The 26,508-nt window shown below is 37.5% G+C and overlaps 1 protein-coding gene across 1 annotated transcript; it reads left to right on the top strand.

Moving 5' to 3' along the window:
- Positions 1–1,650: 1,650 nt before the first annotated feature.
- Positions 1,651–4,228, top strand: LOC131700647 (uncharacterized). The gene is made up of 6 exons (XM_058999228.1): positions 1,651–1,765; positions 2,220–2,370; positions 3,150–3,265; positions 3,387–3,422; positions 3,518–3,596; positions 3,820–4,228. The coding sequence occupies exons 2-6, from the start codon at positions 2,270–2,272 to the stop codon at positions 4,118–4,120; spliced, it is 633 nt and encodes a 210-aa protein (XP_058855211.1). The 5' UTR covers positions 1,651–1,765; positions 2,220–2,269; the 3' UTR covers positions 4,121–4,228.
- Positions 4,229–26,508: the final 22,280 nt, after the last annotated feature.

Below are 26,508 nucleotides of genomic sequence, written 5' to 3' on the forward strand. Positions count from 1 at the left end.
AGCATAGAAAATGGCTATTATTCCCCACAAACTTTGCTTTTGTGACCAGGACAGTGATATTTTGAAATTTACCTATTTTCAATGAGAAAACGGGCGAATTTGTGTCTCTTCGTTCACATAAAGTAAAAAAAAAAACAACATATGAATCCAAATTAACATGTATTTATACTAAAGTAATACAAAAATGACTACAAAAGATTTAGAAGTGAGTAGTTTTTCAAGATTTACGATTATACTGTAAATCACTTTCACGAATCAGCCCCCAAATGTAGTCTCCCATCATGTTCTCGTTATACTGTCCTTGGTAGTGGCGTTCAAAGTCCAGTATATCCTGGTGGAAGCGCTCGCCTTGCTCCTCCGAGTACGCTCCCATGTTCTCCTTGAATTTATCAAGATGAGCATCAAGGATATGGACTTTGAGGGACATCCTACAGCCCATTGTGCCGTAGTTCTTCACCAGAGTCTCAACCAGCTCCACATAGTTTTTGGCCTTGTGATTTCCCAGGAAGCCCCGAACCACTGCGACAAAGCTGTTCCAAGCCGCTTTCTCCTTACTAGTGAGCTTCTTGGGGAATTCATTGCACTCCAGGATCTTCTTTATCTGTGGTCCGACGAAGACACCGGCTTTGACCTTTGCCTCAGACAGCTTAGGGAAGAAGTCTTGAAGGTACTTGAAGGCAGCCGACTCCTTATCTAGAGCTCTGACAAATTGTTTCATAAGGCCCAATTTGATGTGCAGTGGTGGCATCAGCACCTTCCGGGGGTCCACCAGTGGCTCCCACTTGACGTTGTTCCTCCCCACAGAGAACTCGGTCCGCTGTGGCCAGTCCCGCCTGTGGTAGTGCGCCTTGGAGTCCCTACTGTCCCAAAGGCAAAGATAGCAGGGAAACTTGGTAAAACCGCCTTGGAGACCCATCAGGAATGCCACCATTTTGAAGTCTCTTATGACCTTGATGCCATCTCAGAAAAATGCAGATATGTATCCACTTAGGCAGCTGGAACTAAACTGAACTGGTGGGCTTAAGGCCCCTGTATTTAAACTACTATTTATATTACTGGAAAGTTCTAGAAAGTTCTAGAAGTTACTCCAAGTTTACTCAGCACTGAATCTATCTGAAATGTTCTGGAAAATAGGTAAATTTCAAAATATCATTGTCCTGGTCACAAAAGCAAAGTTTGTGGGGAATAATAGCCATTTTCTATACTTTTGAGGCATAAGCAATTAGGAAATAACACTTAATACCCAGGAACCAAAAAAAAAAAATAATAAATTGTTACACGGTGTTACCATTATCAAATACATTATCTTGGTTGAGTCAATTGAAAATAACCCATAATCTGCACAACCCACATACCAATACATTGAATTCCGTTTACATTGCAATCGAATATCAATAAAAAAACAAAAAAAACAACATGTGTTTTGAAGGATCCTTCCACATTACAATTTGAATACATTGCTCTGTACTTGTAATATTCTCATATCATGTAAACCTAATTTTTAAAGCATCAGAGATTTTATACTACAATCTATTTCTGAACCACATTCAGTTTGACTTTTTTTATGGAAGTAAATGCTTTGGCTCACCCTTCATTTTCATGATGTAACTTTTCGATGGCAGGTATGGATGGGTGGAAGAGCAGTGAATTCTTCTTGCCCGTACCACAGCGATCAAGACTTGTGGCAACAGTAATATAGGCATCATTAAAAAAGGGCCCTGTGGATACTACACTGCACCCAGTGCCTACTGCTACAAAACCAATGGTAACCATCTCGGGTCTCTTGAGTTCGAGAGCTAGTGTGTTCTAGTGGAAATGCCTGGTTATTTGATTTATAAGCTGGTTAATTTAGTTTGTGTGCTTTACTGTACTGCTACACATGTACATCGTTTGTAAAACACTTTCTTAAAAACAATTCTTTGTTATGTACAATACAGTAAATACCACAAAACACTAAAACAAATATTGCAAAGCTGATTGAGATTGGCGTGGTAAGATGTACAATAATACAATGTTGCTTGGTCTCTGCTCAGTTCCTTTACAAGTCTTTCATTTCCCAAAAAGATTTCTGTGCATCTTCCTGATCTAGTTAACTGTACAACCAGTTCCATGTATAACGCCTATTCAGAATTAAAACATAACAGCAAAGGATATGACAATACTGAAGAGGTTTTGGAATACAGTGGTAAAAATCAGTTCGGCTCTGTTTCTTCACACAGTGTCTTTTACAGATGTATACGTGGTCTATCCTCCATTTGGGAACAGTACCATGACATACAGTGAAGCTATGCAACGGTGTTTATCCCTTGGTGATAGCTTGGCATCAAAGAAACAACTGAGTAGTACATCCACACCCATCCCTGACGGCATGTAAGTAATAAAACTGCTTTTCATTGCGGGCGGGGCAGGGTGGGGTGGGGTGGGGTGGGGGTAGGGGGGCAGAGAAACTCCCTAAGGGCCTTATTATCTCAATGGCACTCTGCAGTGCTGACAAACCTTTTCTTTGGAACTAGACTGACACTTAAAAAATCTACAAAAACAATATACCACTATTTGTTTTATTTTTTGTCTTGATCTAAATCAGGGTTGGCCAAAGCTGGCCCTTCCACTCCTGGTCTTTGTTCCAGCTCTGTTCTAAATTGTTTAAACCCTTAAGGTACACTGGGATTTGAGCGGCTGTTGAAACAGTTTCTTCTTAAAATACATTTGAGAGTGACTCAAGTGACACAGGGAGGAAACTGACAATTTGGATGACCAGATCCAACCTGTCAGTACATTTTAAACCATGTTTCATGCGCCTCATTGCAAAAAAAAAAAAAAAGTTAGCATAATTTTATTCGTGGGACACATACTTCCTTTGTACCTTAAAGGGTTAATTGAACCAATTAAAGCTAGATCCAGACCCTGAAGTAGTTTACTATATAATTTTACCTGTTAAACCTGGAGTGGAATGGTCCTCGAGGACAGTGATTTGACACCCCTGATTTAAACAGTGGAGGATCTCATCCTTGAAGCTGGTCTATTACAGTCCAGCATACTTGTATTATATGATGTTAATCAGGAGGGAGGGAATCTGTGTGACATCAGTGGGATTAATATAGAGTTGAAGGTCGATCCCTCAGTATACTGCATTGTCTTTCTCCTTACAGACCTGCGTGGAGCAAAGACAAGGACGTGGTTCAGTTCTCCAGTGGAAAGCTGACAGTTACTCCATGTGTCAACAAACCCAGCCAGCTTGCTTCAGCCTACTGCTTCAACCCAAATAGTAAGATTTATTTGTAATACTTTCAAGAACTATAACAAATCCTACAGGATATGATATGAACTGTTTAATAGTTGCATAAAACAATTGGATTTTGAATCTTTTTTTCTTTTCTTTTTGGCAGTCACAGACTTTATTCCAGTAATCAAGGATGACAAATGTAAGCAGTCACTCCCCACTCAAATATAATACATTATACTCTCAATGTGATTTGCCTGTCTGAAATGAACTTTTTTTATATTGTTTATATTTTAGTGTGGCTCAAGATTGCCATAGTTTGCATTATCTCCTCTATATTTATCATCTTACTCATGGCTGTCACCTTCATGAAAGGGTAAGAAAATTAAGCACTTTTTTGTGTCTCTGTGTTATTTTTCAATTTTAAACACACTGATAAATGCACCAGTTACTTTTCTTGTAAGGTATGAATTTGATTGTAGAATCTACTGCATTAAGTTACATAAGATATAGAAATTGATATAAGATAATACTCTTATACTGTATGTATAACAGTCAGTAACTAATTGTATTTTTTTTTTGTTTTGTTTTGTTTCCAGGAATAAGTGCATCTGCTGTGTCAAACGTAAAAAGCCAGCGGAAGACTCTACCCTAGAGAGAGGCCAAGGCTTTGACACAGTCAGAGGACTGCATCGTGATAGGATTCCATCATACCAGATCAGTGGCGCAAGAACCAAGCCACCTGTATTGAGTAAGGCCTTAAACACTGGCTACAGCTCTCATTACTCTAACCATGGCTTTGAATCCACACCCGAGGCCAGTAAGCAGAACTTTGCCAAAACTTATGTGGACCATGACCGTTATGAGTACAGCAATGCTGCCTTTGATAATACTTATTAAGACATCAAATCTGACTTGACTCCGCGGTTAAGCAGTGATGACTGACACAAATCAGCGACCTCTGGAATTGAATGGACTTCCTCCCACTGTATTTTTTTTTTAATGTGTTCTACATAAAAAAATAGTCAAAATGATTTTTTTTAGTTTGTTTTAGTATTTCAAAAAATTATTTTAGTATTTTACACCCTCTTGATTAAATCTGAAAAATTGTGCTGCTGTTCTTATAGCAGCCAAGTAATAAATAACAAAAAAATATGATTACTACAGACTTTGTGCATTAAATAAATAAATAAATAAATAAATAAATAAATAAATAAATAAATAAAAAGTTGTTGTTTGGTATTTTTTAAAAGCAACTAAAATGGAACGGGGTTCCAGGTTTTGCTATGAGTTTAGTCAAGCATATTGTATGGAAATAACGAGCTAAGGTGTGTCTGGGCAAGCTCATAAAAAACTGCAATGGCTCAGAATTCCATGTAATTGTAACCTTAATTCTACCAAACGTTTATGTTTGCTATGACTGTACAGGAAATATGTGGAGTTTTATTACTAGGGTGTTAAAAACAAAATGTACTTAACAGACTATTAAGCTTTTTGGTTTTAGTTATTAATAATAATAATAATAATAATAATAATAATAATAATAATAATAATAATAATAATAATAATAATAATAATAATAATAATAATAAAAGTAGGTGTTTAAATATTGTAGGTGAAATTGGTATGTATATTTGGTAAGTTTTACTCGAGGAGCTGAACCTGAGGGTGGTGTGCGTGTGTGTGACACCATAAAGATAGCAAAGCTATGTTCAAAACTGGAATCAGTTATAACTTGTTTAAAAGGCTAGTATATGGTAATAGAAATAGTTTAGAGTTTACATGCTGCTATTTGTTATATAATTTATTGTTTTTTTGTCTTTTGTAAATGTTAGGCAATAAGGACTAAAATCTGTAAATTGTTTCATACCTTATTTCCTGTGGTTTAATTTCTGTTCCTGGGTGTGTCAGAGAACCTTTACCCAAGTCCTTCAAAACACAGCTACTGAAGAAAGGAATGATGTACAGTACTTGTGTCATTCAATCCTTGTTAAACTACTGGTCATAGCAGTAAATACCACAAAACACCAGCAAATGCTGTTATGCACAGTTTTATAGGCAAATGCTATGCAATGTCACTTCTATACATGCTGCATCTGCCGTTAGACACAGAAGTGACAGATAATTCCTTTAGGTCAGGTGAGGTCAAAGTTGTCTCTTCCATTCCTGGTCTTTGTTCCAACCCAAATTGTTTAATTGAACCTGCATCCAGACCAGGGCCGGATTAAAGGACATGGGGGCCCTACGTTAACCCATATTTTGGGGGCCCTATGCACATGGCGAATGGTGTTATTGGCATATTGGTTAATCCGGCCCTGCGTTGGGGACAGAGAGAGTGAGCGGAGCAGAGCGAGCCAATTATATATGGAGCGGGGGGAGCGGAGTGGCGTAGTTGCTGGAGTGGAGCGTGGTGCAGACATTTCCAGCCTGCTCTTTCACAGCACTGAGAAGAACTGAGCACGGTTTTGCTCCAAAACGAGTTTGCACCAAAAATGTAAAGAAGAAGGTGACAAATACAGATGCAGTCACTGTAAAGTATTTTCCATCATGCCTTTGCATGGTAACCATTAATTTTCCAGTTTCAAACCAAAATTAGGCACTTTTATGTTTTGCAGACTTGAGAATTGCATTTAAAAAAAAAAAGCTTTTATATTCAATGATTCGTGTTGCACTTTCTAATTCATTATGGAGGGAAAAATATCTATTCTCCCGATTGTGGAGCTGCCATATAAAAATGTAAGTCAGTGTGTCCATCTGTCTGCGGTTATTACAAAGCCTATACTGTTTTTTTACCGTTCTATATACTGTAAGAACTATATAAATTATCTGAACACTTTATGTAGGCTTTTTTCTTTGCTGATCATAGCTGGGCATGAGGCTTGTTAAGCTGTGTATGCTTTTATTGCTTTGTACCATATGACAGAAATCACATGCGAGAGATAATAATTTAATCTCACTGTTGTTAATGATCATTTTAATTAACATTCAAACATCTGTTGGAACATACAACAAAAAATGATGCAATATGGATCACAGACATAAAAAAGCTTCTGTCCCAGACAGTAAAGTACAAATGCATTAGCAAGTTCATAATATAACTTAATGTTATATGGGTATGCCAAAGTGGCTAACAGTGTGCAGGTGCAAGTGATCAATGAACAGACAGACAATTATAATCCAGGTGCAAAGTAGTTTAAACTGCGTTTCTGCGGTCACGGATTGATAGCTATTGGAAGCCTATGGCAAGCCAAGTTATCATTTAGAGATATCTCGATATATTTTAAGATATCTCTAAATCGTTTCCAAACATGTCTAAATATTTTAAAGTATCTTCAAATATTTAAAGGTACCGCATCGCAAAATTATTTTCACTTATCTTTTAAATTGAGCTTTTTCATTTAGCATTTTCAGATATACAGTATCTTTAAATCATTTTAAGATATCTCAAAATCATTAAATCAAACATCCTGTTCATTTAGGGATATCTCTAAGGGGACAGGAAGTCCATTCAAAACATAGAGCATTTTCACAGGAAGTCATTTAGAGATACCTTGAAATTACTTACAGTTTATTTTGAGATACTGTATCTAAATGTTTTGGTAACATGGAAAGAGATTAGGGTACATTGTTTCACAAAGTTGTACCCAATTCAAAACATCTGTGTATCTTAATTTCTGTTTTGCATCCTACAATATAACTGAGTTGGAATATGTAATATAACCTGATGTAAAGTGAATACAAGCACCCAATTTCAGTCACAGTGACATAATAGCAAGCACATTATAAAGGAGAAACATCCTACAGCTAGAACTGTGTTTGAGAAATATCAATCAATTAAATTACGTTTATGTTGTGCTTTTTATGGCAAAGCCATCTCCAAAGAGCTTCAGAATCAAATAAAGTAAAAGGCCAATGAAACGAACTGCAGTTATAGTAAGGGCCATTTTCTGATAAAGTACATAAAATGGTAAAATAGAGTAAACTGATTCCTAAAGAATTATATTTTAACAGAAAGTTTAACTATTAATCAATATAAGCATGATCATTATAGTAGCAGCACTTAACTAGAAGTGTGTGTGTTGGGGGAGTTGATAACAAAGTAAAGATCAGAAATTCAATTTTTTTTCAAGCTTTTCCAGTTTCTTTTTTATATCCTCATAATTCCAATGCTTTCTCCTGGTTCTTATCAGCTGCCCTAGTGTTGTGTGTCACTGCTGCACCCAACCAATGCTGAAGTTATAACCAGGGTTGTATAGTTTGACTAGAATATTGACAAGCTTCTCATCATTGCTCTCTTCACACCTCTGCAGGATCCTCTTGCCCCATCCCTGCCACAGACTGTCATCACTGAAGCTGATGATGAAGAAATTCTCAGGGGAGTCCCTCTTCAGCTTTTCTGCTTCTTCATTTACAATATTCCAAATAGCACTATACAATCCCAATATATATTAAAAACAATACAATATACCCTCAATATTCATTCTTTTATCTACTTATAGCCCCATGTGTGTGGCCCTTAACCTCAGGGTCAAATGTAGACTTCAGTACAGACAACCTTATTCCAGTGAGGTCAAAATAAAGGTTTAATTTGCTAAATATAGCAGTGCATTGCTGTTATGACTTGCGATCGCTAACAAGGGCAAAACATGTTTTTGCCACAAATTAAAAAAAAAAAAAAACACATCGCACAATACATTGTGTGGCATCCTTGAATCTCACACATAGGCTGTTTACAAAACCTAAAATGATATACTGTAAATTAAAAGGTGTTAAATAAACAAGACTCTAAAAATATTTATTTGTCCTCTTAACATAAAACAGCCTAACAACCCTTTTCTCTATAGCATTTACTTGTACAGATTTTATTTTAACTTTAACTGCAGGCTCACTCTTTGTTGAGATGGTATTGGGACTCTGTTTTAAGAATTAAATACTACTTTAATTAATATTAAGTTTCCCATTTAATCCAGAAATAACAGCCAGCAGAATAAAAATCTACTGTGTTTCAAAACTGTACAAATAAAATATTTACACAGTACTTACACTTTTTTTCAAAGAGGTATTATTTGAACAAAGTTCAATACATTTAAAAAGGCTTTTATAACTGATGCTATTTCCTTCAATCCTGTTAAAAGATAGAAAAAAATATTAAAGTATTCTACTGTTAAAATAGTTCTAAATTGACATATAAAAAGGCACATTTGCGAAACTAACACAATTGGCTGATACACTGTTTACAAGCAAGGAAGGAATTAATAGTCTATTCCCAAATAGAAGGACAAACAAGATGCATGACTTACTATCTTGTGGCCACAAGATAGTAAAACATGCACTCTATCTATCTATATCTATCTCGTATCCACTCCTGGGCTCCCTAAAAAGAGAAAATTAGAAATGTACATATTTTAGATTGATTTAATTTACTATAGTTCAAATGACATGCCTAATATATTCCTAAGATCATTAAAAAAAGTCTCTATTATATCGTTTTTTAAATAGCAGTAAAACACACTCTCCAACCAACATGTATCTACAGTTACAATTCAAATTTACAGTTTTAGTTTGAGGTTCAATAAAATATAGAAAAAAAAACACACTCTTCCTTCTCAAAACACACATATATATCTAGGCTACCACTTGGTCTATCCCTTCCAGATATGTCTATTCTATGGAATTGTGTGCTGGTTAAAATCCTTAATTGGTCTGCTTCCATTTCCAGAAAACAGTCCCTGGTAATGTGGGAGATTACACTTTTTGCTGCTAGGTATAGTATTTGCAAGGCTATAGTCATAGTAATATGTCTTTATCAGGTTGATATTGGAGTTAAGTTGTAGGCTTTGAGCAGTTTGTTTTAATTTACCACTTTCTGTCACCAAGCCACTTCTCAGTCAGTACATTTTGCTTAAAATATGTTGAGAATACCATTGTATCTGCTGTAAATATTACTCAAGATGGTCTTTTTAAAATTTTAACTTACCACATCTGCTTACGTGTTTGGTTCTTCCTTAGGGACTCAAGTAATTCAATGAGTTCTTCATCCCCAATATTTGTCCAACCAAGACTATGGTAATAAACAATAAACAGAATGCAAGGTTAATTCCTTCAGTTCTCCAAAAACATGTATTTATTACATCCCATTTAATATTTAAAACATTATAAATTGGAGACAGTCCCACCATTTAATTTACATAAAACTATGTGAACAGTGGCAGAGCCACCCTAATAATTATAAACCTGCTGGATTAGACATTTTTTCACCATAAAATGCCAGCCTGTGTATATTACACAGCCTGTGTAATATAAAGTTAAATGGTAACAATGGTAAATGGTAATAATAATAATAATAATAATAATAATAATAATAATAATAATAATAATAATAATAATAATATTTAGATAAAATATCCTATGTGTTGCCATTATCCTACTAGAAAGTTTCAGTAATTTATGAAACTTACAACTTTCAGTCTAAGAAGCATTTGATCTTCAGTTTAGAATGTTCCTATGGATCTAACAAGTACCTACGGGAAAGACAGAAAACATTGACAAAGACTTCCCTGTGAAAAATGAATGGTTGTCAAATTGTGTTACTATGATTTTTTTTTATAGTACTGCTGTTTTCTTATGACAAAAAGTACAAGTTTACCCTTTGTTTTAAACAATTTGTATGTAATTGTTATGTGGTTGGAACTGCAGTTTTTACTTGACCTCCAGTCTCACTGTTCATTCATTCAGAAAAAAAGTATTCTTGTACACTTAATGAAAATGAGTCTGAATAATTGCTTCAAACATGCTTGGCTTGAGAGCCTATCACCTGGGCTGCTGGTCGAGGCAGTACACACCCTAAGCTTATAAACGCTATACAGCGATGCACTATAATCAAGTTTCTACTGATTAATGTACCCACAATTTCAAACGCGCCATCATATATTATCAGAGAAAACTAAGAAACTAAGTCAAGCAGACAAATGTTCAACTATTGCATTCACAGTGGCAAAATCGATATCCGAGACTCGAAGTAAGGAGGAAAAGGCATGTAACACCTGCAAGGTCACGGAAGTGTACAAACGCACCACAAACCTGTCTTTAATTCCAAAATATCACAGGATATAGCAAGTGTTGAATGTGAAAGTACTAATGTAGCCTGACTACGCCAGTTCAGTGCGATAAGGCACCGAACAAATTACACAATATCCAATAGGTTCTTTTTATTCAGATAACAGATCTAAAAATGTAGGAACAAGGTCACCAAGAAAATCAGATACATTTTAGCAAGCGTTTGTTTATTGTAAACTTCCAATACCAACACCTAGTTTCAAACGGCACTGATATAATAAAACAATTCCATTCACATATTAACAGATAGCAATATTTCAAGCAGTTAAAACAAGGTTCACATACCGGGGCAAGCATATATATATATATATATATATATATATATATATATATATATATATATATATATATATATATAAATTGCATGCACCTCCGGTTGAAGCAAACGGAGGTGGATGGAAAGACTCCATATCGCAGCTACAGGGGCATGCAAGACTCCATATCGCAGCTACAGGGGCATAAAATGTTATTTTTTTTCTTTTTTTTCTTTTTTTTTTGGATGTTAGGAGTTAGGATGGTATTTACTCTCGCATAGTTTTGAATGTTATTTCTGAAACTCTCCTTTAACAAGTCTGAAGGGGACACTGTATTATTTAAAACGTGAATTACCGTCTTCAAACCTGTTAACAGTGAGCAGTTACCTTGGGATTACACCCCAGGTTCAGACGCATTGATTGGACTAATGTATCCGCAGGCGACCTAAGACTCACCGTTTCAACGGTGTCAGTAGTGCTCAACAGAAAAGAATGCATACAGAAAAATATTGTACACTGGCCATGGGCTTTGGTTTTGGCCAGAGCCGTAACTAAGCATTTAGCTACCGGGGCATGCAAATATATATATATATATATATATATATATATATATATATATATATATATATATATATATATATATATATATATAAAAATTGCATGCGCCTCCGGTTGAAGCCAACGGAGGTGGATGGAAAGACTCCATATCACAACTACAGGGGCATGCAAGACTCCATATCGCAGCTACCGGGGCATAAAATGTTATTTTTTTCTTTTTTATTTTTGGATGTTAGTAGTTAGGATGGTATTTACTCGCGCATAGTTTTGAATGTTATTTCTGAAACTCTCCTTTAACAAGTCTGAAGGGGACACTGTATTATTTAAAACGTGAATTAACGTCTTCAAACCTGTTAACAGTGAGCAGATACCTTGGGATTACACCCCAGATTCAGACGCATTGATTGGACTAATGTGTCCGCAGGCGACCTAAGACTCACCGTTTCAACGGTGTCAGTAGTGCTCAACAGAAAAGAATGCATACAGAAAAATATTGTATACTGGCCATGGGCTTTGGTTTTGCACAGAGCCGTAACTAAGCATTCAGCTACCGGCTCCGGTTGAAGCAAACTGAGGTGGATGGAAAGACTCCATATCACAACTACAGGGGCATGCAAGACTCCACATCGAAGCTACAGGGGCATAAAATGTTATTTTTTTTCTTTTTTCTTTTTTATTTTTGGATGATAGTAGTTAGGATGGTATTTTCAACGGTGTCAGTAGTGCTCAACAGAAAAGAATGCATACAGAAAAATATTGTATACTGGCCATGGGCTTTGATTTGCCCATAGCCGTAACTAAGCATTTAGCTACCGGGGCATGCACACACATATATATATATATATATATATATATATATATATATATATATATATATATATATATATATATATATATATAAAAATTGAATGCGCCTCCGGTTGAAGCAAACGGAGGTGAATGGAAAGACTCCATATCACAACTACAGGGGCATGCAAGACTCCATATCGCAGCTACCGGGGCATAAAATGTTATTTTTTTTCTTTTTTTTCTTTTTTTTTTTGGATGTTAGGAGTTAGGATGGTATTTACTCGCGCATAGTTTTGAATGTTATTTCTGAAACTCTCCTTTAACAAGTCTGAAGGGGACACTGTATTATTTAAAACGTGAATTAACGTCTTCAAACCTGTTAACAGTGAGCAGTTACCTTGGGATTACACCCCAGGTTCAGACGCATTGATTGGACTAATGTATCCGCAGGCGACCTAAGACTCACCGTTTCAACGGTGTCAGTAGTGCTCAACAGAAAAGAATGCATACAGAAAAATATTGTATACTGGCCATGGGCTTTGGTTTTGCCCAGAGCCGTAACTAAGCATTTAGCTACCGGGGCATGCAAATTATATATATATATATATATATATATATATATATATATATATATATATATATATATATATATATAATTTGTTTGTTTATTTAGCAGGCGCCTTTATCTAAGGCGACTTACAGAGACTAGGGTGTGTGAACTATGCATCAGCTGCAGAGTCACTTACAACTACGTCTCGCCCGAAAGACGGAGCACAAGGAGGTTAAGTGACTTGCCCAGGGTCACACAATATATATAATATCCGTATCATGAGTGTTTGTTTGTTTTGTCTAAGTATTACTTGTTATTATTAGACAGCTAACACATTCTGGAGCTGTTGCCAGAGTCCAGCGCAAACCCGGAACAGCACAATACTTGTATCACAAATAACTGTATTGTCACCACGAGCACTAATTCACGCACTATCGACTTGTGTATGTGCTTTGTGTTTCGTGTGGGTGTACAATAAACAGGACTATTATTTCGGGACAAACCCGGGGATTACAGTCCGTAATACACACCACTGTATTACTTACCATCATTATTGTTTACTGTTTGTTCTGCCGTCAGGCACTGGACATACAAACGCATTAAAACTGTAAAACGCAGTTTGTAACTGTAAAATGGGGGAAAAAATACTACGGTTCTAATTTACACTTACAAATCTGCTTTCCGCTCGCTCGACACTTTAGAGAGTGAAATTGCTATCAAAAATACGAGCGCGCAGAAATGCAGTTTGTAACTGTAAAATGAAAAAATACAACCTCTCAATTTTTTTTTTTCAATTACGGTTCTATTCTGCGCGCGCTCGAGTCCCTTTTCACATTTACAGTTTTTTCTGCGCACGCTCGAAACTCAGTCTACGCTTACAAATCTTTTTGAGAGTGATTTCACGCTCCAAAAAAAAAAACAAACAAACTGCAAATGTGTAGCTCAGGCAGCCTAGTTAGTTGATTGTCTGCACTGTCGATCGGTCATTTATTAGTCATATTTAGTGATTTAATAACTATACGTTTAGCATCTATGTACATGTGTTAAAACTAGACAAAGCGCCACTATGCACACGTAAAGAAAACATTACATATAAAACCTTATGTAAAAAAAGATCGAAATAGGATTGTTTGTACCAGAGGCTGTGAAGCGTCCGTCGCTGATTCCTCCGCCAAGGGCTGTGTACGGTAGCTGTGATGAACAGTGACCGGTCGACAGTGCAAGTGTTTGCTGGGTGGGTGATACTTCAGGAGCAAGTTGGTTGCTATCATATTCAACGGCTTAAAATAAAACAACTTGCTAAGACACTAAAGTGATACTGTACTAAAACAGTAGCTTAATATCTGTATTCACTTGTTTGTTTCCACATTCTGCTGAATGGTTAATCTATGCAGCTGATGACTGCAATGAATTCAGTATGTTTATATTTTACAAATGTTGTGTCTCGAATTGGTGACTGTACCTGTGATTGTGTGCAGTTGTAACATGTGAAATAGCATGCTGCTGTAGCAGGACTACTTGATAAGGGGATTGTAATCTGTTTTCTCCTAGGTAACCAGGCTTCTTTCAAATGTTTTGTTGTACGTTGCTTTATTGCACATGTCGTTTTTTTTAATTGATTTAGTGGTGTCTTAATTAGATAATTGCCCTGGTTATTTAAATTGTTCCTTTGTTTGCGATGGGGAGAGGAAGTAGCATTAATAAGGCCTTACAGGGCATGCGACATTAAAGGAACACCGATATAGAACTGGAGTGCATGAGAATGGGTTATGTATGGAATGTAGTGGAAAGGAAACAGTGGAGCATCTGAGGGATTGCAATATTTCCAATATTTTTTTTGAAATGGTACAGGTGATAGAAAAATAGAAAAATGTATTATTGGGTGTATTGCAAAATATATTAGGAAGACTCAAGAATATTTAACATACAGAGATTTTAAAAGGTTAAGTGTTCACAGCAGTTTTAATAGCCAAATCTGAACAGTAGGTGGTGACAATAAGTTTTGCTAGAAACTTGGTGACCATTAACAGAACAGAAGAAGAAACAGGAGAGAAGAAGGGACGGTAGGTGTGGGACTTGGTATTCGGTGTGCCGCTATAGAGGGGAGTGCTCGGAAGACGCATTTTGTCGGTGTCCTGCGGTGTTAAAGCCAGGTGAGTATAATTCTAAAAGTAAAGTGTTTGGCATTTGGAAATCTTGCATATTGAATAAAGCTCCAAGACATGTGGTTACTTCCCGGTCTCAGGTTGTGTTTTTGTTGGATCAAAGCATTAAAGCGGCAGGTTAAGAGCCCCATACCTTCTGTTTGCTTATTATTACTAAACGCTGTGTCCTTCTCCTCTCATCTGGTTTAAAACGGGGAAAGCCTTTTTATTTGATTTCGCTGGCCAGCAATTACGGTTGGGGAGGCATTTCTTCTTTGTCAAAGTAGGTCAGTCAGTTTGGGGCTTGCCTTCAGTGCACTGTAAAGGCCTGGTCTCGCAGGCGACAACAAGGTGGCCACACACTGGCGACATTTCTCCCACTTAGGATGGTGTTCTATTTTTCAGGCAACACGGGGGCAACATTTTCAATAACAGCCAATTAAATTTGATAGTAGTGTCACATGATAAGGCTCGACCATAACGTCAGACCGTGTATATGATGCATTCTGATTCCTGCATTTCATCCAATTAATTGTATGTAGTCTATAGATATGCATTACAGTGTGTATGTGGATAAGCGAATGTTAATGTCCACAATTACAATACATATTTAAACTATGAATACTATTCTACAATAATAAAATACACGTGTAGCATATTTTTTAAAATAGTTTTTTTTTATTAATTTGCTGTGTATGCAGTTATTTAATTAAATAATAATAATAATTATTAAATTTGGCATGGTTTTGTTTGTAGAAGGTGGGTGTTACTAACTGGTGCGGGTGAGGACAACAGCCACCTTACTGACCTGCTAGTTAGTTAAGAACATAAAGTTTACAAACGAGATGAGGCCAATCTTGCTTGTTTGATTGTTAGTAGCTTATTGATCCCAGAATCTCATCAAGCAGCTTCTTGATGGATCCCAGGGTGTCAGCTTCAACAACATTACTGGGGAGTCGGTTCCAGACCCTCAAAATTCTTTGTGTAAAAAAGTGCCTTCTATTTTCTGTTCTGAATGCCCCTTTATCTAATCTCTATTTGTGACCCCCGGTCCTTGTTTCTTTTTTCAGGTCAAAAAAGTCCCCTGGGTCGACATTGTCTGTACCGTTTAGAACTTGGAATTCAGATCACTGCGAAGTCTTCTTTGTTCAAGACTGAACAGATTCAATTCTTTTAGCCTGTCTGCATACGACATGCCTTTTAAACCCGGGATAATTCTGGTCGCACTTCTTTGCACTCTTTCGAGAGTAGCAATATCCTTTTTGTAACGAGGTGACCAGAACTGAACACAATATTCTAGATGAGGTCTTGCTAATGTATTGTAAAGTTTTAACATTACTTCCCTTGATTTAAATTCAACACTTTTCACAATATATCCGAGCATCTTGTTGGCCTTTTTTATAGCTTCCCCACATTGTCTAGATCAAGACATTTCTGAGTCAACATAAACTCCTAGGTCTTTTTCATAGATTCCTTCTTCAATTTCAGTATCTCCCATATGATATTTATAATGCACATTATTATTGCCTGCGTGCAGTACCTTACACTTTTCTCTATTGAATGTTATTTGCCATGTGTCTGCCCAGTTCTGAATGCTGTCTAGATCATGTGTTTGCCACTCCTCCTATTTATGTGTTGTCTGCAAATTTAACAAGTTTGCTTACTATACCAGAATCTCTCTCTCTCTTTCTCTCTCTCTCTCTCTCTCTCTCTCTCTCTCGATTTGTATGTACAAATAATGTGATATCTTTTAACAATTATAAGTCGTCCTGGATAAGGGTGTCTGCTAAGAAATAAATAATAAATACAAATATAACTGGGTTTATATAATGTGTGTCAGTCTGCCAGTCTATTAAATTAATCATTAAATTAATCCTTAATCCTTGGGGACCCCTGTATACTACTGCTGACTTTTCAAATACAGTTGCTCTCCTGTGTGTGTTTATTAACTATTTGGTTTTGTTGAAGAATCCTTGCTGGGGAGATCTGTTTCTATCTATCCACCATCGGTCAATGAGAAATGCAATTGTTGCTAGGCCCTTGTCTAAGGACCCTTCCTGTTGAATACAGTGTATTTTTTAGCTGCCTTTATTTAAATGTTAAACCTTTAGGTAGAGTTCGGGGGGCGAGAGCTAGGGCTTTTCTAATTTCAGCCTGTCAATCATCATTAATCTCTATGTCAATCATCATCAAAATCCTATTTAAAGCTTAGTCACATCTATCTCCCTTTTCAAATGTTTTGCTTTTCCCTCCTCCTCCTTTTGTACCATGTGCCTCTGTCATCAGTCCCCGCTGGGGGGCAAGTGATCTCACTGCCCAACCTTGGGTCAGGCTATGTCACTATGTCACCCCCGGCCACACCTATCCTCTCGCAGCTCATGCGCTATTACTTAACTAAAATCAGAGGCTCATTCTTTCTTCATACTATTTGCTCAGGTTTTAGCCTGCTGTGTGCTTAGCGCTCAATGTCCCAACTAACCTTTCTACTTTCTACCTATTTCCAGATTCCCTGAGGGAGCTCTCTGCTCCCATCGCAAGCAGCTCTCCAATAAACAGGGTAACTACTTTTCTGTCCGTTCAATTTTCAGGTTTGCATCCACTACCTATTCCACCCTCAAGGGATTCAGGTTTGCATCCGCTACCTATCCTCAAGGGGTGCTGGGTACAGTCTTGGAGGCCACACCTCTCCTCATATAGCAAGACAACCTCTTTTATATTTTCTGTAGAGGTCTCTCTACCAACTCAAACTACAAACTAACAAACTATTCTTATAGCCTGGGCTCCTACCCGTGAACTGACTTTCTCTTATTAAAACTGTGATAGATTGTATTGTTTATTTGAACTGATTTTTATGTAACTGTGTGATTATTGTAATAAAACATTTTGGACTCTGCCTCTGCCACTCTGTTACTATCTCTGGTCACTTTACCTCTATTCAGCGAACCTGTTGTGTTTCCTGAAAAACGGACAAGGGTTGGAACTGGCCAAATGAAGTCAAAATGTTATAAGTTCAGGAGGCTCCCGAGTGGCACATCCAGTAAAGGTGCTCCATGTGGAGTGCAGGATGTGGCCTATAGTCTGGACGTTGCGAGTTCGAGTCCAGGCTTTTCCTTTGCCGACCGAGGACGGGAGGGAGGGTTAGGTCAGCCAGGGTGTCCTCGGCTCACCCCGCACCAGCGACCCCTGTAGTCTGGCCTGGCGCCCGCGGGCTTGCCTGTAAGCTTCCTGAGAGCTGTGTTGCTGCCACCTGGTCTGAATGCCAACTCCACTTTGTTGCATTCACATTTTCATTCATTTAAGGGCTGCGCAAACTGATCTAATCAATACTATACAGCGCATTCTCAGCCACTGTCCAGACGGGAAGAAAAAAAACAACTAAGAAGCCTAAATACTACTAATACTGTATGAGCGAAATGCTATTGTTGTTTGTGTGTGTGTGTATATGTCTGGAAGTTCTTGGGAGAGGTATAACTTTATTTTTTTTGCGATCGTGCCTTTCAAAAGCTGTATATTTAGTAAAAGTCAAGAACTGACAACGGTGTATCTTTTCACACATGTAGAGTAATATAAAAGTGAAAATCATCCAATTGACTGCTTTGGCACCTGTGTGTGTATATATACAGTGCCTTGCATAAGTATTCACCCCCCTTGGACTTTTCCACATTTTGTAGTGTTACAACCTGGAATTAAAATGGATTTAATTGGGATTTTTACCATTTGATTTACACAACATACTTAACACTTTGAAGGTGCAAAATATTTTTTATTGTGACACAAAGGTTAATTAAACAAAAAAAAGACATTTGTTGGTTGCATAAGTATTCACCCCCCTGAGTCAATACTTGGTAGAAGCACCTTTGACAGCAATTACAGCTGTGAGTCTTTTTGGGTAAGTCTCTATCAGCTTTGCACATCTGGGTCCTGCAATTTTTGCCCATTCTTCTTGGCAAAATTGCTCAAGCTCTGTCAAGTTGGATGGGGACCGTTGGTGAACAGCAATTTTCAAGTCTTGCCACAGATTCTCAATCGGATTGATGTCTGGGCTTTGACTGGGCCATTCTAAGACATTCAGGTTCTTGTTTTTAAACCACTCCAGTGTAGCTTTTGCTGTGTGTTTAAGGTCATTGTGCTGCTGGAAGGTGAACCTCCGCCCCAGTCCCAGGTCTCTTGCAGACTGAAACAGGTTTTCCTCTAGAATTTCCCTGTATTTGGCTCCATCCATCTTGCCCTCAATCCTGACCAGTTTCCCAGTCCCTGCCAATGAAAAGCATCCCCATAACATGATGCTGCCACCACCATGCTTCACCGTGGGGATGGTGTTCTCAGGGTGATGAGCAGTGTGGCTTTGCGCCACAGATAGCGTTTTGCGCTAAGGCTAAAAAGTTAAATTTTGGTCTCATCAGACCAGAGAACCTTTTTCCACATGTTTGCTGTGTCTCCCACATGCCTTTTGGCAAAATCCAAACAGGATTTGATATGGGTTTTGTTAATGGCTTTCTTCTTGCCACTCTTCCATAAAGCCCAGCTTTGTGGAGCGTCCGGGTTATAGTTGTCCCATGGACGGTTTCTCCCATCTCAGCTGTGGATCTCTCCAGCTCCTTCAGAGTTACCATTGGCCTCTTGGTTGCTTCTCTGACTAATGCCCTCCTTACCTGGTCACTGAGTTTTGGTGGACGGCCTTCTCTAGGCAATGATGACGATGATGATGATGATGATGACCTCAGAATAGAATGTTCATTCCAAATGGCTCCAAAGTGCCTAGTTAAGGGAGCAAAATCCTAATTTACTATCCATGATACTTTTACTTGCATTAGTAAAGGAATAGTATATTGCATTGGCTGCATCAAATGTAACAAGCTATATATTGGTAAAACAAAACGACGCTTGGCTGATTGCTTCGTGGAACATCTGAGAAGTATACGAATTAACACCTCTACCTTTCCCGTCGCCAGACATTTTAACAGAAATGACCACACTATAGAAGACATCACAATTTGTGGGATGGTTCAATGCTATGGAACTAATGCTGTCAGGAAACAAAAGGAATGTGAACTTATTTTCAAACTAGGTACTTTGGAGCCATTTGGAATGAACATTCTATTCTGAGGTCATCATCATCATCATCATCATCAACATTCTGGATTTTTTTTTAAAAGACTACTTGTTTGTTTTTTTATCAACTTCTTAAAGCAGTGTGCGCGTTAAGTAAGTGAGCCGCTCAGAGTGAGAACGCTCAGAAAGCACACTGAGCAGATTTAAATGATTTAACGCTCTGCTCCACGAGAGCGCTGAGCGACTTTTAAAAATGGTGAATAATAATTATTAATTAGGTGATGGTAGATGAAATGACCCCGTGTGGTTACTGTCCCCTGCTGTACCTCGCTGAGTTCGGAGCTCTGTTTGGACTGAACCTCATATCTGGCTGTGTTTAATACCGACAATACCGACGTTAATAATGAGAATTATGAATAATATTAATACTACAAGCCTAATAATAATACACTAATAACTATAAAACAGCTCTACATTTAAAAAAAAAATGAAATTAAATGATACAAAATTGAAATCAACAATTTTTACCATCTTATTTAGCCAATTTAATACATAACTTCATAAGTCGAAACCAGTTCATCGTTCTTGACAAACGTATTTGTCAATCCTGCCTGTCATCTCCACTTGTTTCCTGCAGGTGTCCATTCCGTCCGCTCACTCTGATCACTGATGAAAAATGCTCAGGAGCGCTCTGAGCGGCTCAGCGGGAGTGGAACTGAGCGAGTCGTTAAGTTGATTTTTTTACTGAGCTGCTCACTTACTTAACGCACCCACTGTTTTTTTGTATTCGGCCGATGAAGGACTTGTAGTCCGAAACGTCCTGATAATTGATTTGTAATCAATTATTCTACCTTTTTAAGTACCTGAAATATCCTTTTCTCTTTTTTCTTTTATTATATATATATATATATTTATATATATATATATATATATATATATATATATATATACAGCTCTGGAAAAAATTAAGAGACCACTGCAAAATAATCAGTTTCTCTGGTTTTACTATTTATAGGTATGTGTTTGGGTAAAATGAACATTTTTGTTTTATTCTATAAACTACTGACAACATTTCTCCCATATTCCAAATAAAAATATTGTCATTTAGAGCATTTATTTGCAGAAAATGACAACTGGTCAAAATAACAAAAAAGATGCAGTGTTGTCAGACTTCGAATAATGCAAAGAAAATAAGCTCATACTCATTTTTAAACAACACAATACTAATGTTTTAACTTAGGAAGAGTTCAGAAATCAATATTTGGTTGAATAACCCTGATTTTCAAGCATAGCTTTCATGCGTCTTGGCATGCTCTCCACAAGTCTTTCACATTGATGTTGGGTGACTTTATGCCACTCCTGGCGCAAAAATTCAAGCAGCTCGGCTTTGTTTGATGGCTTGTGACCATCCATCTTCCTCTTGATCACATTCCAGAGGTTTTCAATGGAGTTCAGGTCTGGAGATTGGGCTGGCCATGACAGGGTCTTGATTTATTATTATTTATTTCTTAGCAGACGCCCTTATCCAGGACGACTTACAACTGTTACAAGATATCACATTATACATTATTTCACATTATACAGATATCACATTATTTTTACATACAATTACCCATTTATACAGTTGGGTTTTTACTGGAGCAATCTAGGTAAAGTACCTTGCTCAAGGGTACAACAGCAGTGTCCCCCACTGGGGATTGAACCCACAACCCTCCGGTCAAGAGTCCAGAGCCCTAACCACTCTTCCACACTGCTGCCCTGGTGATCTGGTGGTCCTCCATCACACCTTGATTGACCTGGCTGTGTGGCATGGAGCATTGTCCTGCTGGAAAAACCAATCCTCAGAGTTGGGGAATATTGTCAGAGCAGAAGGAAGCAAGTTTTCTTCCAGGACAACCTTGTACTTGGCTTGGCTTGGCTTGAGGGGGGAGGAGAAAATATGTGCTGCAGGACTACATTTCCCAGAATTCCACAGGGTTACCATTTTAAAGTGAAGCACCTGAGGCTGATTAAGGCAGGGGAAACCCTATAGAGTAGGCGGATGGAGAAAGGCCATGTGCAGAGCAGACCTGTGTAAACAAGAAAAGGTTCTGCGTGAACATAGGGTGAACCTATTTGTGTGTGAAACAACTGGGTTTTGACTGGTAAACAGCTTAGCTGTCTGGTGTTAGTTAAAAGCTTGCAAAGTACAGTTTAGTACTCCACGTATTTTGTGTTTTGCTAGTTTATTTTCTGTAATTAATAAAAGTGCATGAAAGTGCCTAAAAAGTACTGTTCTGTGTCTTGGTCTGCTTTTAAAAGGGTGCAATGAATTTGAGCCGTCAGGCTTTGTTACTATATATACAGTGTATATATATAGTTGTAGGCAAAAGTTTACATACCCCAATGGGAATTTATCATTTCTAGAAATTTCTCAAAAACAAATAATTGCAGGAAAAATCTTTTGTAGCAAAAGTTTTTGCTTTTGTGGATGAGGAACAAGTTACAAGATTTCTACAATTATTTATTTTAGCAATTATTTTTTGCAAAATTCAAAGAATGCTAATTCAAAAGTATTCATACCCTGACAAGGGAAATGAAATTAATAGCTAGTTGAGGTACCTTTAGCAATAATAACCTATTTTAAACAATTAGGATATTTGTCAATGAGCTTTTGGCATTATTCATTAGTGATTTTTGACCATTCTTCAACAAAGCATTGTTCCAGTTCATTCAAATTTCGAGGACTTCTCTTGTGCACAGCCTTCAACTCATACCAAAGATTCACAATCGGATTTAGATTGGGACTTTGACTAGACCATTCCAGAACCTTGATTTTATTCTTCTTTAACAATTCTGAAGTAGATTTTGATGTGTGCTTTGGACTTTCTCCAAACGTAACGACTATCAGCATGACCAAATAGCTCGATTTTTGTTTCATCACTCCACAAAACATTTGACCAGAACTCATATCCATCATTTAAATGCCGTTTTGCAAACTTTAAGTGATTGTCCTTGTGACGTTTTCCTAAGAGTGGCTTTTTCTTTGGCCTGCGACTACTGAGACATTCACCATGCAATACTTGACCTATGGTTGAAATGGAAATCCCAGTCCCACCTGCAGCCAATTCACTTTGAATATCTTTGGCAGTCAATCTCGGATTGTTATTAACCTTCCTCACAATTCTTCTTCTTGTTCTTGGTGAAAGAACCTTCTTTCTTCCAGACCGAGGGAGCATTGTGACAGTACCATGAGTCTTGTACTTCTTGATAATAGAAACAATATTTGAAATTGTGATACTGAAATGCTTGGAACTATCCTTCTCCAGCTTTATGACAATAACTCATTTTCTTCAGATAGATCTTTACTTTGTCCCATATTGACTTACTGGTAATGACAGCAATCATCCTATGCCTAACCCTTTTATACTTTCTAAGAATGTTCACCTACAATCCAGCATTTTCTAGACTTTTCTAGAATTAGGTTCTTCATTATCATATTGAAATTTCTAGCACCTTGTAGACAATACTATCATAGCATCAAAGGCAAGAAGCAGCTTGTTTAGAGGAGTTAGATTGTGGTTCTAAGCAGTTCTGTGTTTGTTTTATACTTAATTCTTCTAATGCTTTCAGAAAGTATGCTTTCAGTCATTGCCCTTTAGTCAGTCTTCCTGAGCTATAATGGATCTTGAACATGTGCAATAGAAAAGTGTTAAAAATACAGCTTAGTGTCCGATACATCAGCTTAGTGTCCAATACGAATAAATCATACGATAAATATAGAAAATGCATCTGCACCTTGGACTTTGGTATGTACTACATCAGTACGTTGTTATAAAGTGGAAAGGTGTGTCATTTTTTTCACAGTCTCTTGCGTTGGCTGACCTAGAAAGACAACCCAGTGCCCTCGGCAGGTTCTTATTTTTTGAGTATATAGATTCACTGGCTTCTAAGCAACTACAGAAGAGCAAACACGATTGGAAGTCTTCACTCCATAGCAAATATCATAGGTATCACAATGAGGATTTTGTTCTGTTTAGCTATCCTTCTGCACGCTGCTACCTGTTCACTATATGACATTGGTAAGATCGTCTATCTGTCTCTGTCTGTCTGTCTACTATATAGTGAGATTGTATTTATACCTTCAAGGGACAGAATATCTGTCTTTTTTTAAAACCTATTATACAATAATGTGCCAATTTATTAGAACACCTCGATTTGTCATTTATATCCTTAAATACCTACCTGCATGAAAACCTCTTTGTGTGAGACTTAGTAATTAGTGATGTAGAAACAATAGGCACTCTTGTGAAAATGCTAGATCACTTTGTGCTTTAATAGGCATCTTGAACAACTTTAAAAAAGTAACATGCATTTTACCATTTGTGTATGTGTGTTCCTTTTTATCTTATTATTTTTTAATGAATTCCACACATGGCCTATCATCAATTAAATCAGACAATTGCTAATTTGCTTATTTGACAATTTTCCAAGATTATCAGTTACAGTGGTTTGGATTTCATATGCACAACAAATCAAAACAACAGAAGCAATGGGGTGTTCTAATACATTTTCACACTACTGTAGCAATCTATTTTGATTAACTGGTATCAAACATTTACACAAGAGACACAGGATTTAAAGGGTTATCTGCTGTTCAGTTTAGTTTATTCACTTTTGGGCCTGCAGGGCCAGCACAGGTACAGCTCAATAGTGAAAGCATCGCGAATACAAAGAGACATCTAAATAAATATATTAGAAAAATAAAAACACATGATCACAGTTTCATTATAGCTTAAACAATTTCAAGCACAGATGCCACTGAACTGCAAATTTAAAGCCAGAGAGGCATGGCAATATATTTTAGTCTCGTCAAGGGTTGGTTTCGAAAACCCAAGTGTAAAGCAATACAGAGCTTCTCCACCTCCCTTTAATCCACATTGCTCCAGGATTATTTAGTACTGTACATGTTGGCTTGTTCTTTATTTCCATTAAGACATCTTTCTTTTTTTTCACCAGTTATTTCAGGGGTTTTTGAGTCCAGTATCACTACATTTAATTACACTCAATCCAGAGAGTACTGTCTGTCGCAGAATGCAGCTTTAGCAACCTTAGAGCAGGTGAGCAGTGCTCGGAACATCAGCTTCCAGACCTGCAGGTAACGTATGCACTGAGAGTGTGGTTAGAATTGAACACATTCAGTACCATATAAATTTTCAGAATGTTTAATTTAATTTCTTACTTTTTAATTTGTCATTTTGTGTCATTCTCTGCTGTTTATGTTTGCACTGCTTATTAAATATTCTACTTCGAAAAGCTGAACTTCTGAAATGCAGCAAGTTTTCTAAATGGCCACTGGGGGTGTGTGTAAGTCATTTCAGCCACACCTCTGCAACTGATCTGTAAAGTCAATGGAAAAACATCTTTCACAAGGAACTGGAAATTAGAGATGCACACCACCCTAGTGGGTCAGAGTTCTCACTTCAGAAATTCAGCTTTTAGACAATGCTTGAAAAAAGCTGTGATAGTAATCCTGAAAAATAGTAATCTAAGCAGAAAAAAAACTATAGAGAGTGATAGAGGTCATAGTAGGATATTAAAATGGAAATAATTGAAGTACTTACAAATGATTCAACCTCTTACATTGGGGTCTGTTTCACCTTGATTACACTATGTAACACAATTTTTGTTCCTGGGTAGTAAGTGTTATTTCCTAATTACTTCTGCCTCAAAAGCATAGAAAATGGCTATTATTCCCCACAAACTTTGCTTTTGTGACCAGGACAGTGATATTTTGAAATTTACCTATTTTCAATGAGAAAACGGGCGAATTTGTGTCTCTTCGTTCACATAACGTAAAAAAAAAAAAACAACAACATATGAATCCAAATTAACATGTATTTATACTAAAGTAATACAAAAATGACTACAAAAGATTTAGAAGTGAGTAGTTTTTCAAGATTTACGATTATACTGTAAATCACTTTCACGAATCAGCCCCCAAATGTAGTCTCCCATCATGTTCTCGTTATACTGTCCTTGGTAGTGGCGTTCAAAGTCCAGTATATCCTGGTGGAAGCGCTCGCCTTGCTCCTCCGAGTACGCTCCCATGTTCTCCTTGAATTTATCAAGATGAGCATCAAGAATATGGACTTTGAGGGACATCCTACAGCCCATTGTGCCGTAGTTCTTCACCAGAGTCTCAACCAGCTCCACATAGTTTTTGGCCTTGTGATTTCCCAGGAAGCCCCGAACCACTGCGACAAAGCTGTTCCAAGCCGCTTTCTCCTTACTAGTGAGCTTCTTGGGGAATTCATTGCACTCCAGGATCTTCTTTATCTGTGGTCCGTCGAAGACACCGGCTTTGACCTTTGCCTCAGACAGCTTAGGGAAGAAGTCTTGAAGGTACTTGAAGGCAGCCGACTCCTTATCTAGAGCTCTGACAAATTGTTTCATAAGGCCCAATTTGATGTGCAGTGGTGGCATCAGCACCTTCCGGGGGTCCACCAGTGGCTCCCACTTGACGTTGTTCCTCCCCACAGAGAACTCGGTCCGCTGTGGCCAGTCCCGCCTGTGGTAGTGCGCCTTGGAGTCCCTACTGTCCCAAAGGCAAAGATAGCAGGGAAACTTGGTAAAACCGCCTTGGAGACCCATCAGGAATGCCACCATTTTGAAGTCTCTTATGACCTTGATGCCATCTCAGAAAAATGCAGATATGTATCCACTTAGGCAGCTGGAACTAAACTGAACTGGTGGGCTTAAGGCCCCTGTATTTAAACTACTATTTATATTACTGGAAAGTTCTAGAAAGTTCTAGAAGTTACTCCAAGTTTACTCAGCACTGAA

Source organism: Acipenser ruthenus, chromosome 2, assembly GCF_902713425.1.
Source record: "Acipenser ruthenus chromosome 2, fAciRut3.2 maternal haplotype, whole genome shotgun sequence".
Taxonomy (NCBI): Eukaryota; Metazoa; Chordata; class Actinopteri; order Acipenseriformes; family Acipenseridae; genus Acipenser; species Acipenser ruthenus.

Excerpts from the sequence above, each read along its gene's own strand:
- LOC131700647 (XM_058999228.1), top strand. The coding sequence starts at position 2,270 with ATGACATACAGTGAAGCTATGCAACGGTGTTTATCCCTTGGTGATAGC. Across the intron at positions 3,266-3,386 it reads CTACTGCTTCAACCCAAATA|TCACAGACTTTATTCCAGTA; the intron begins GTAAGATTTATT and ends TCTTTTTGGCAG. Across the intron at positions 3,423-3,517 it reads AGTAATCAAGGATGACAAAT|TGTGGCTCAAGATTGCCATA; the intron begins GTAAGCAGTCAC and ends TTTATATTTTAG.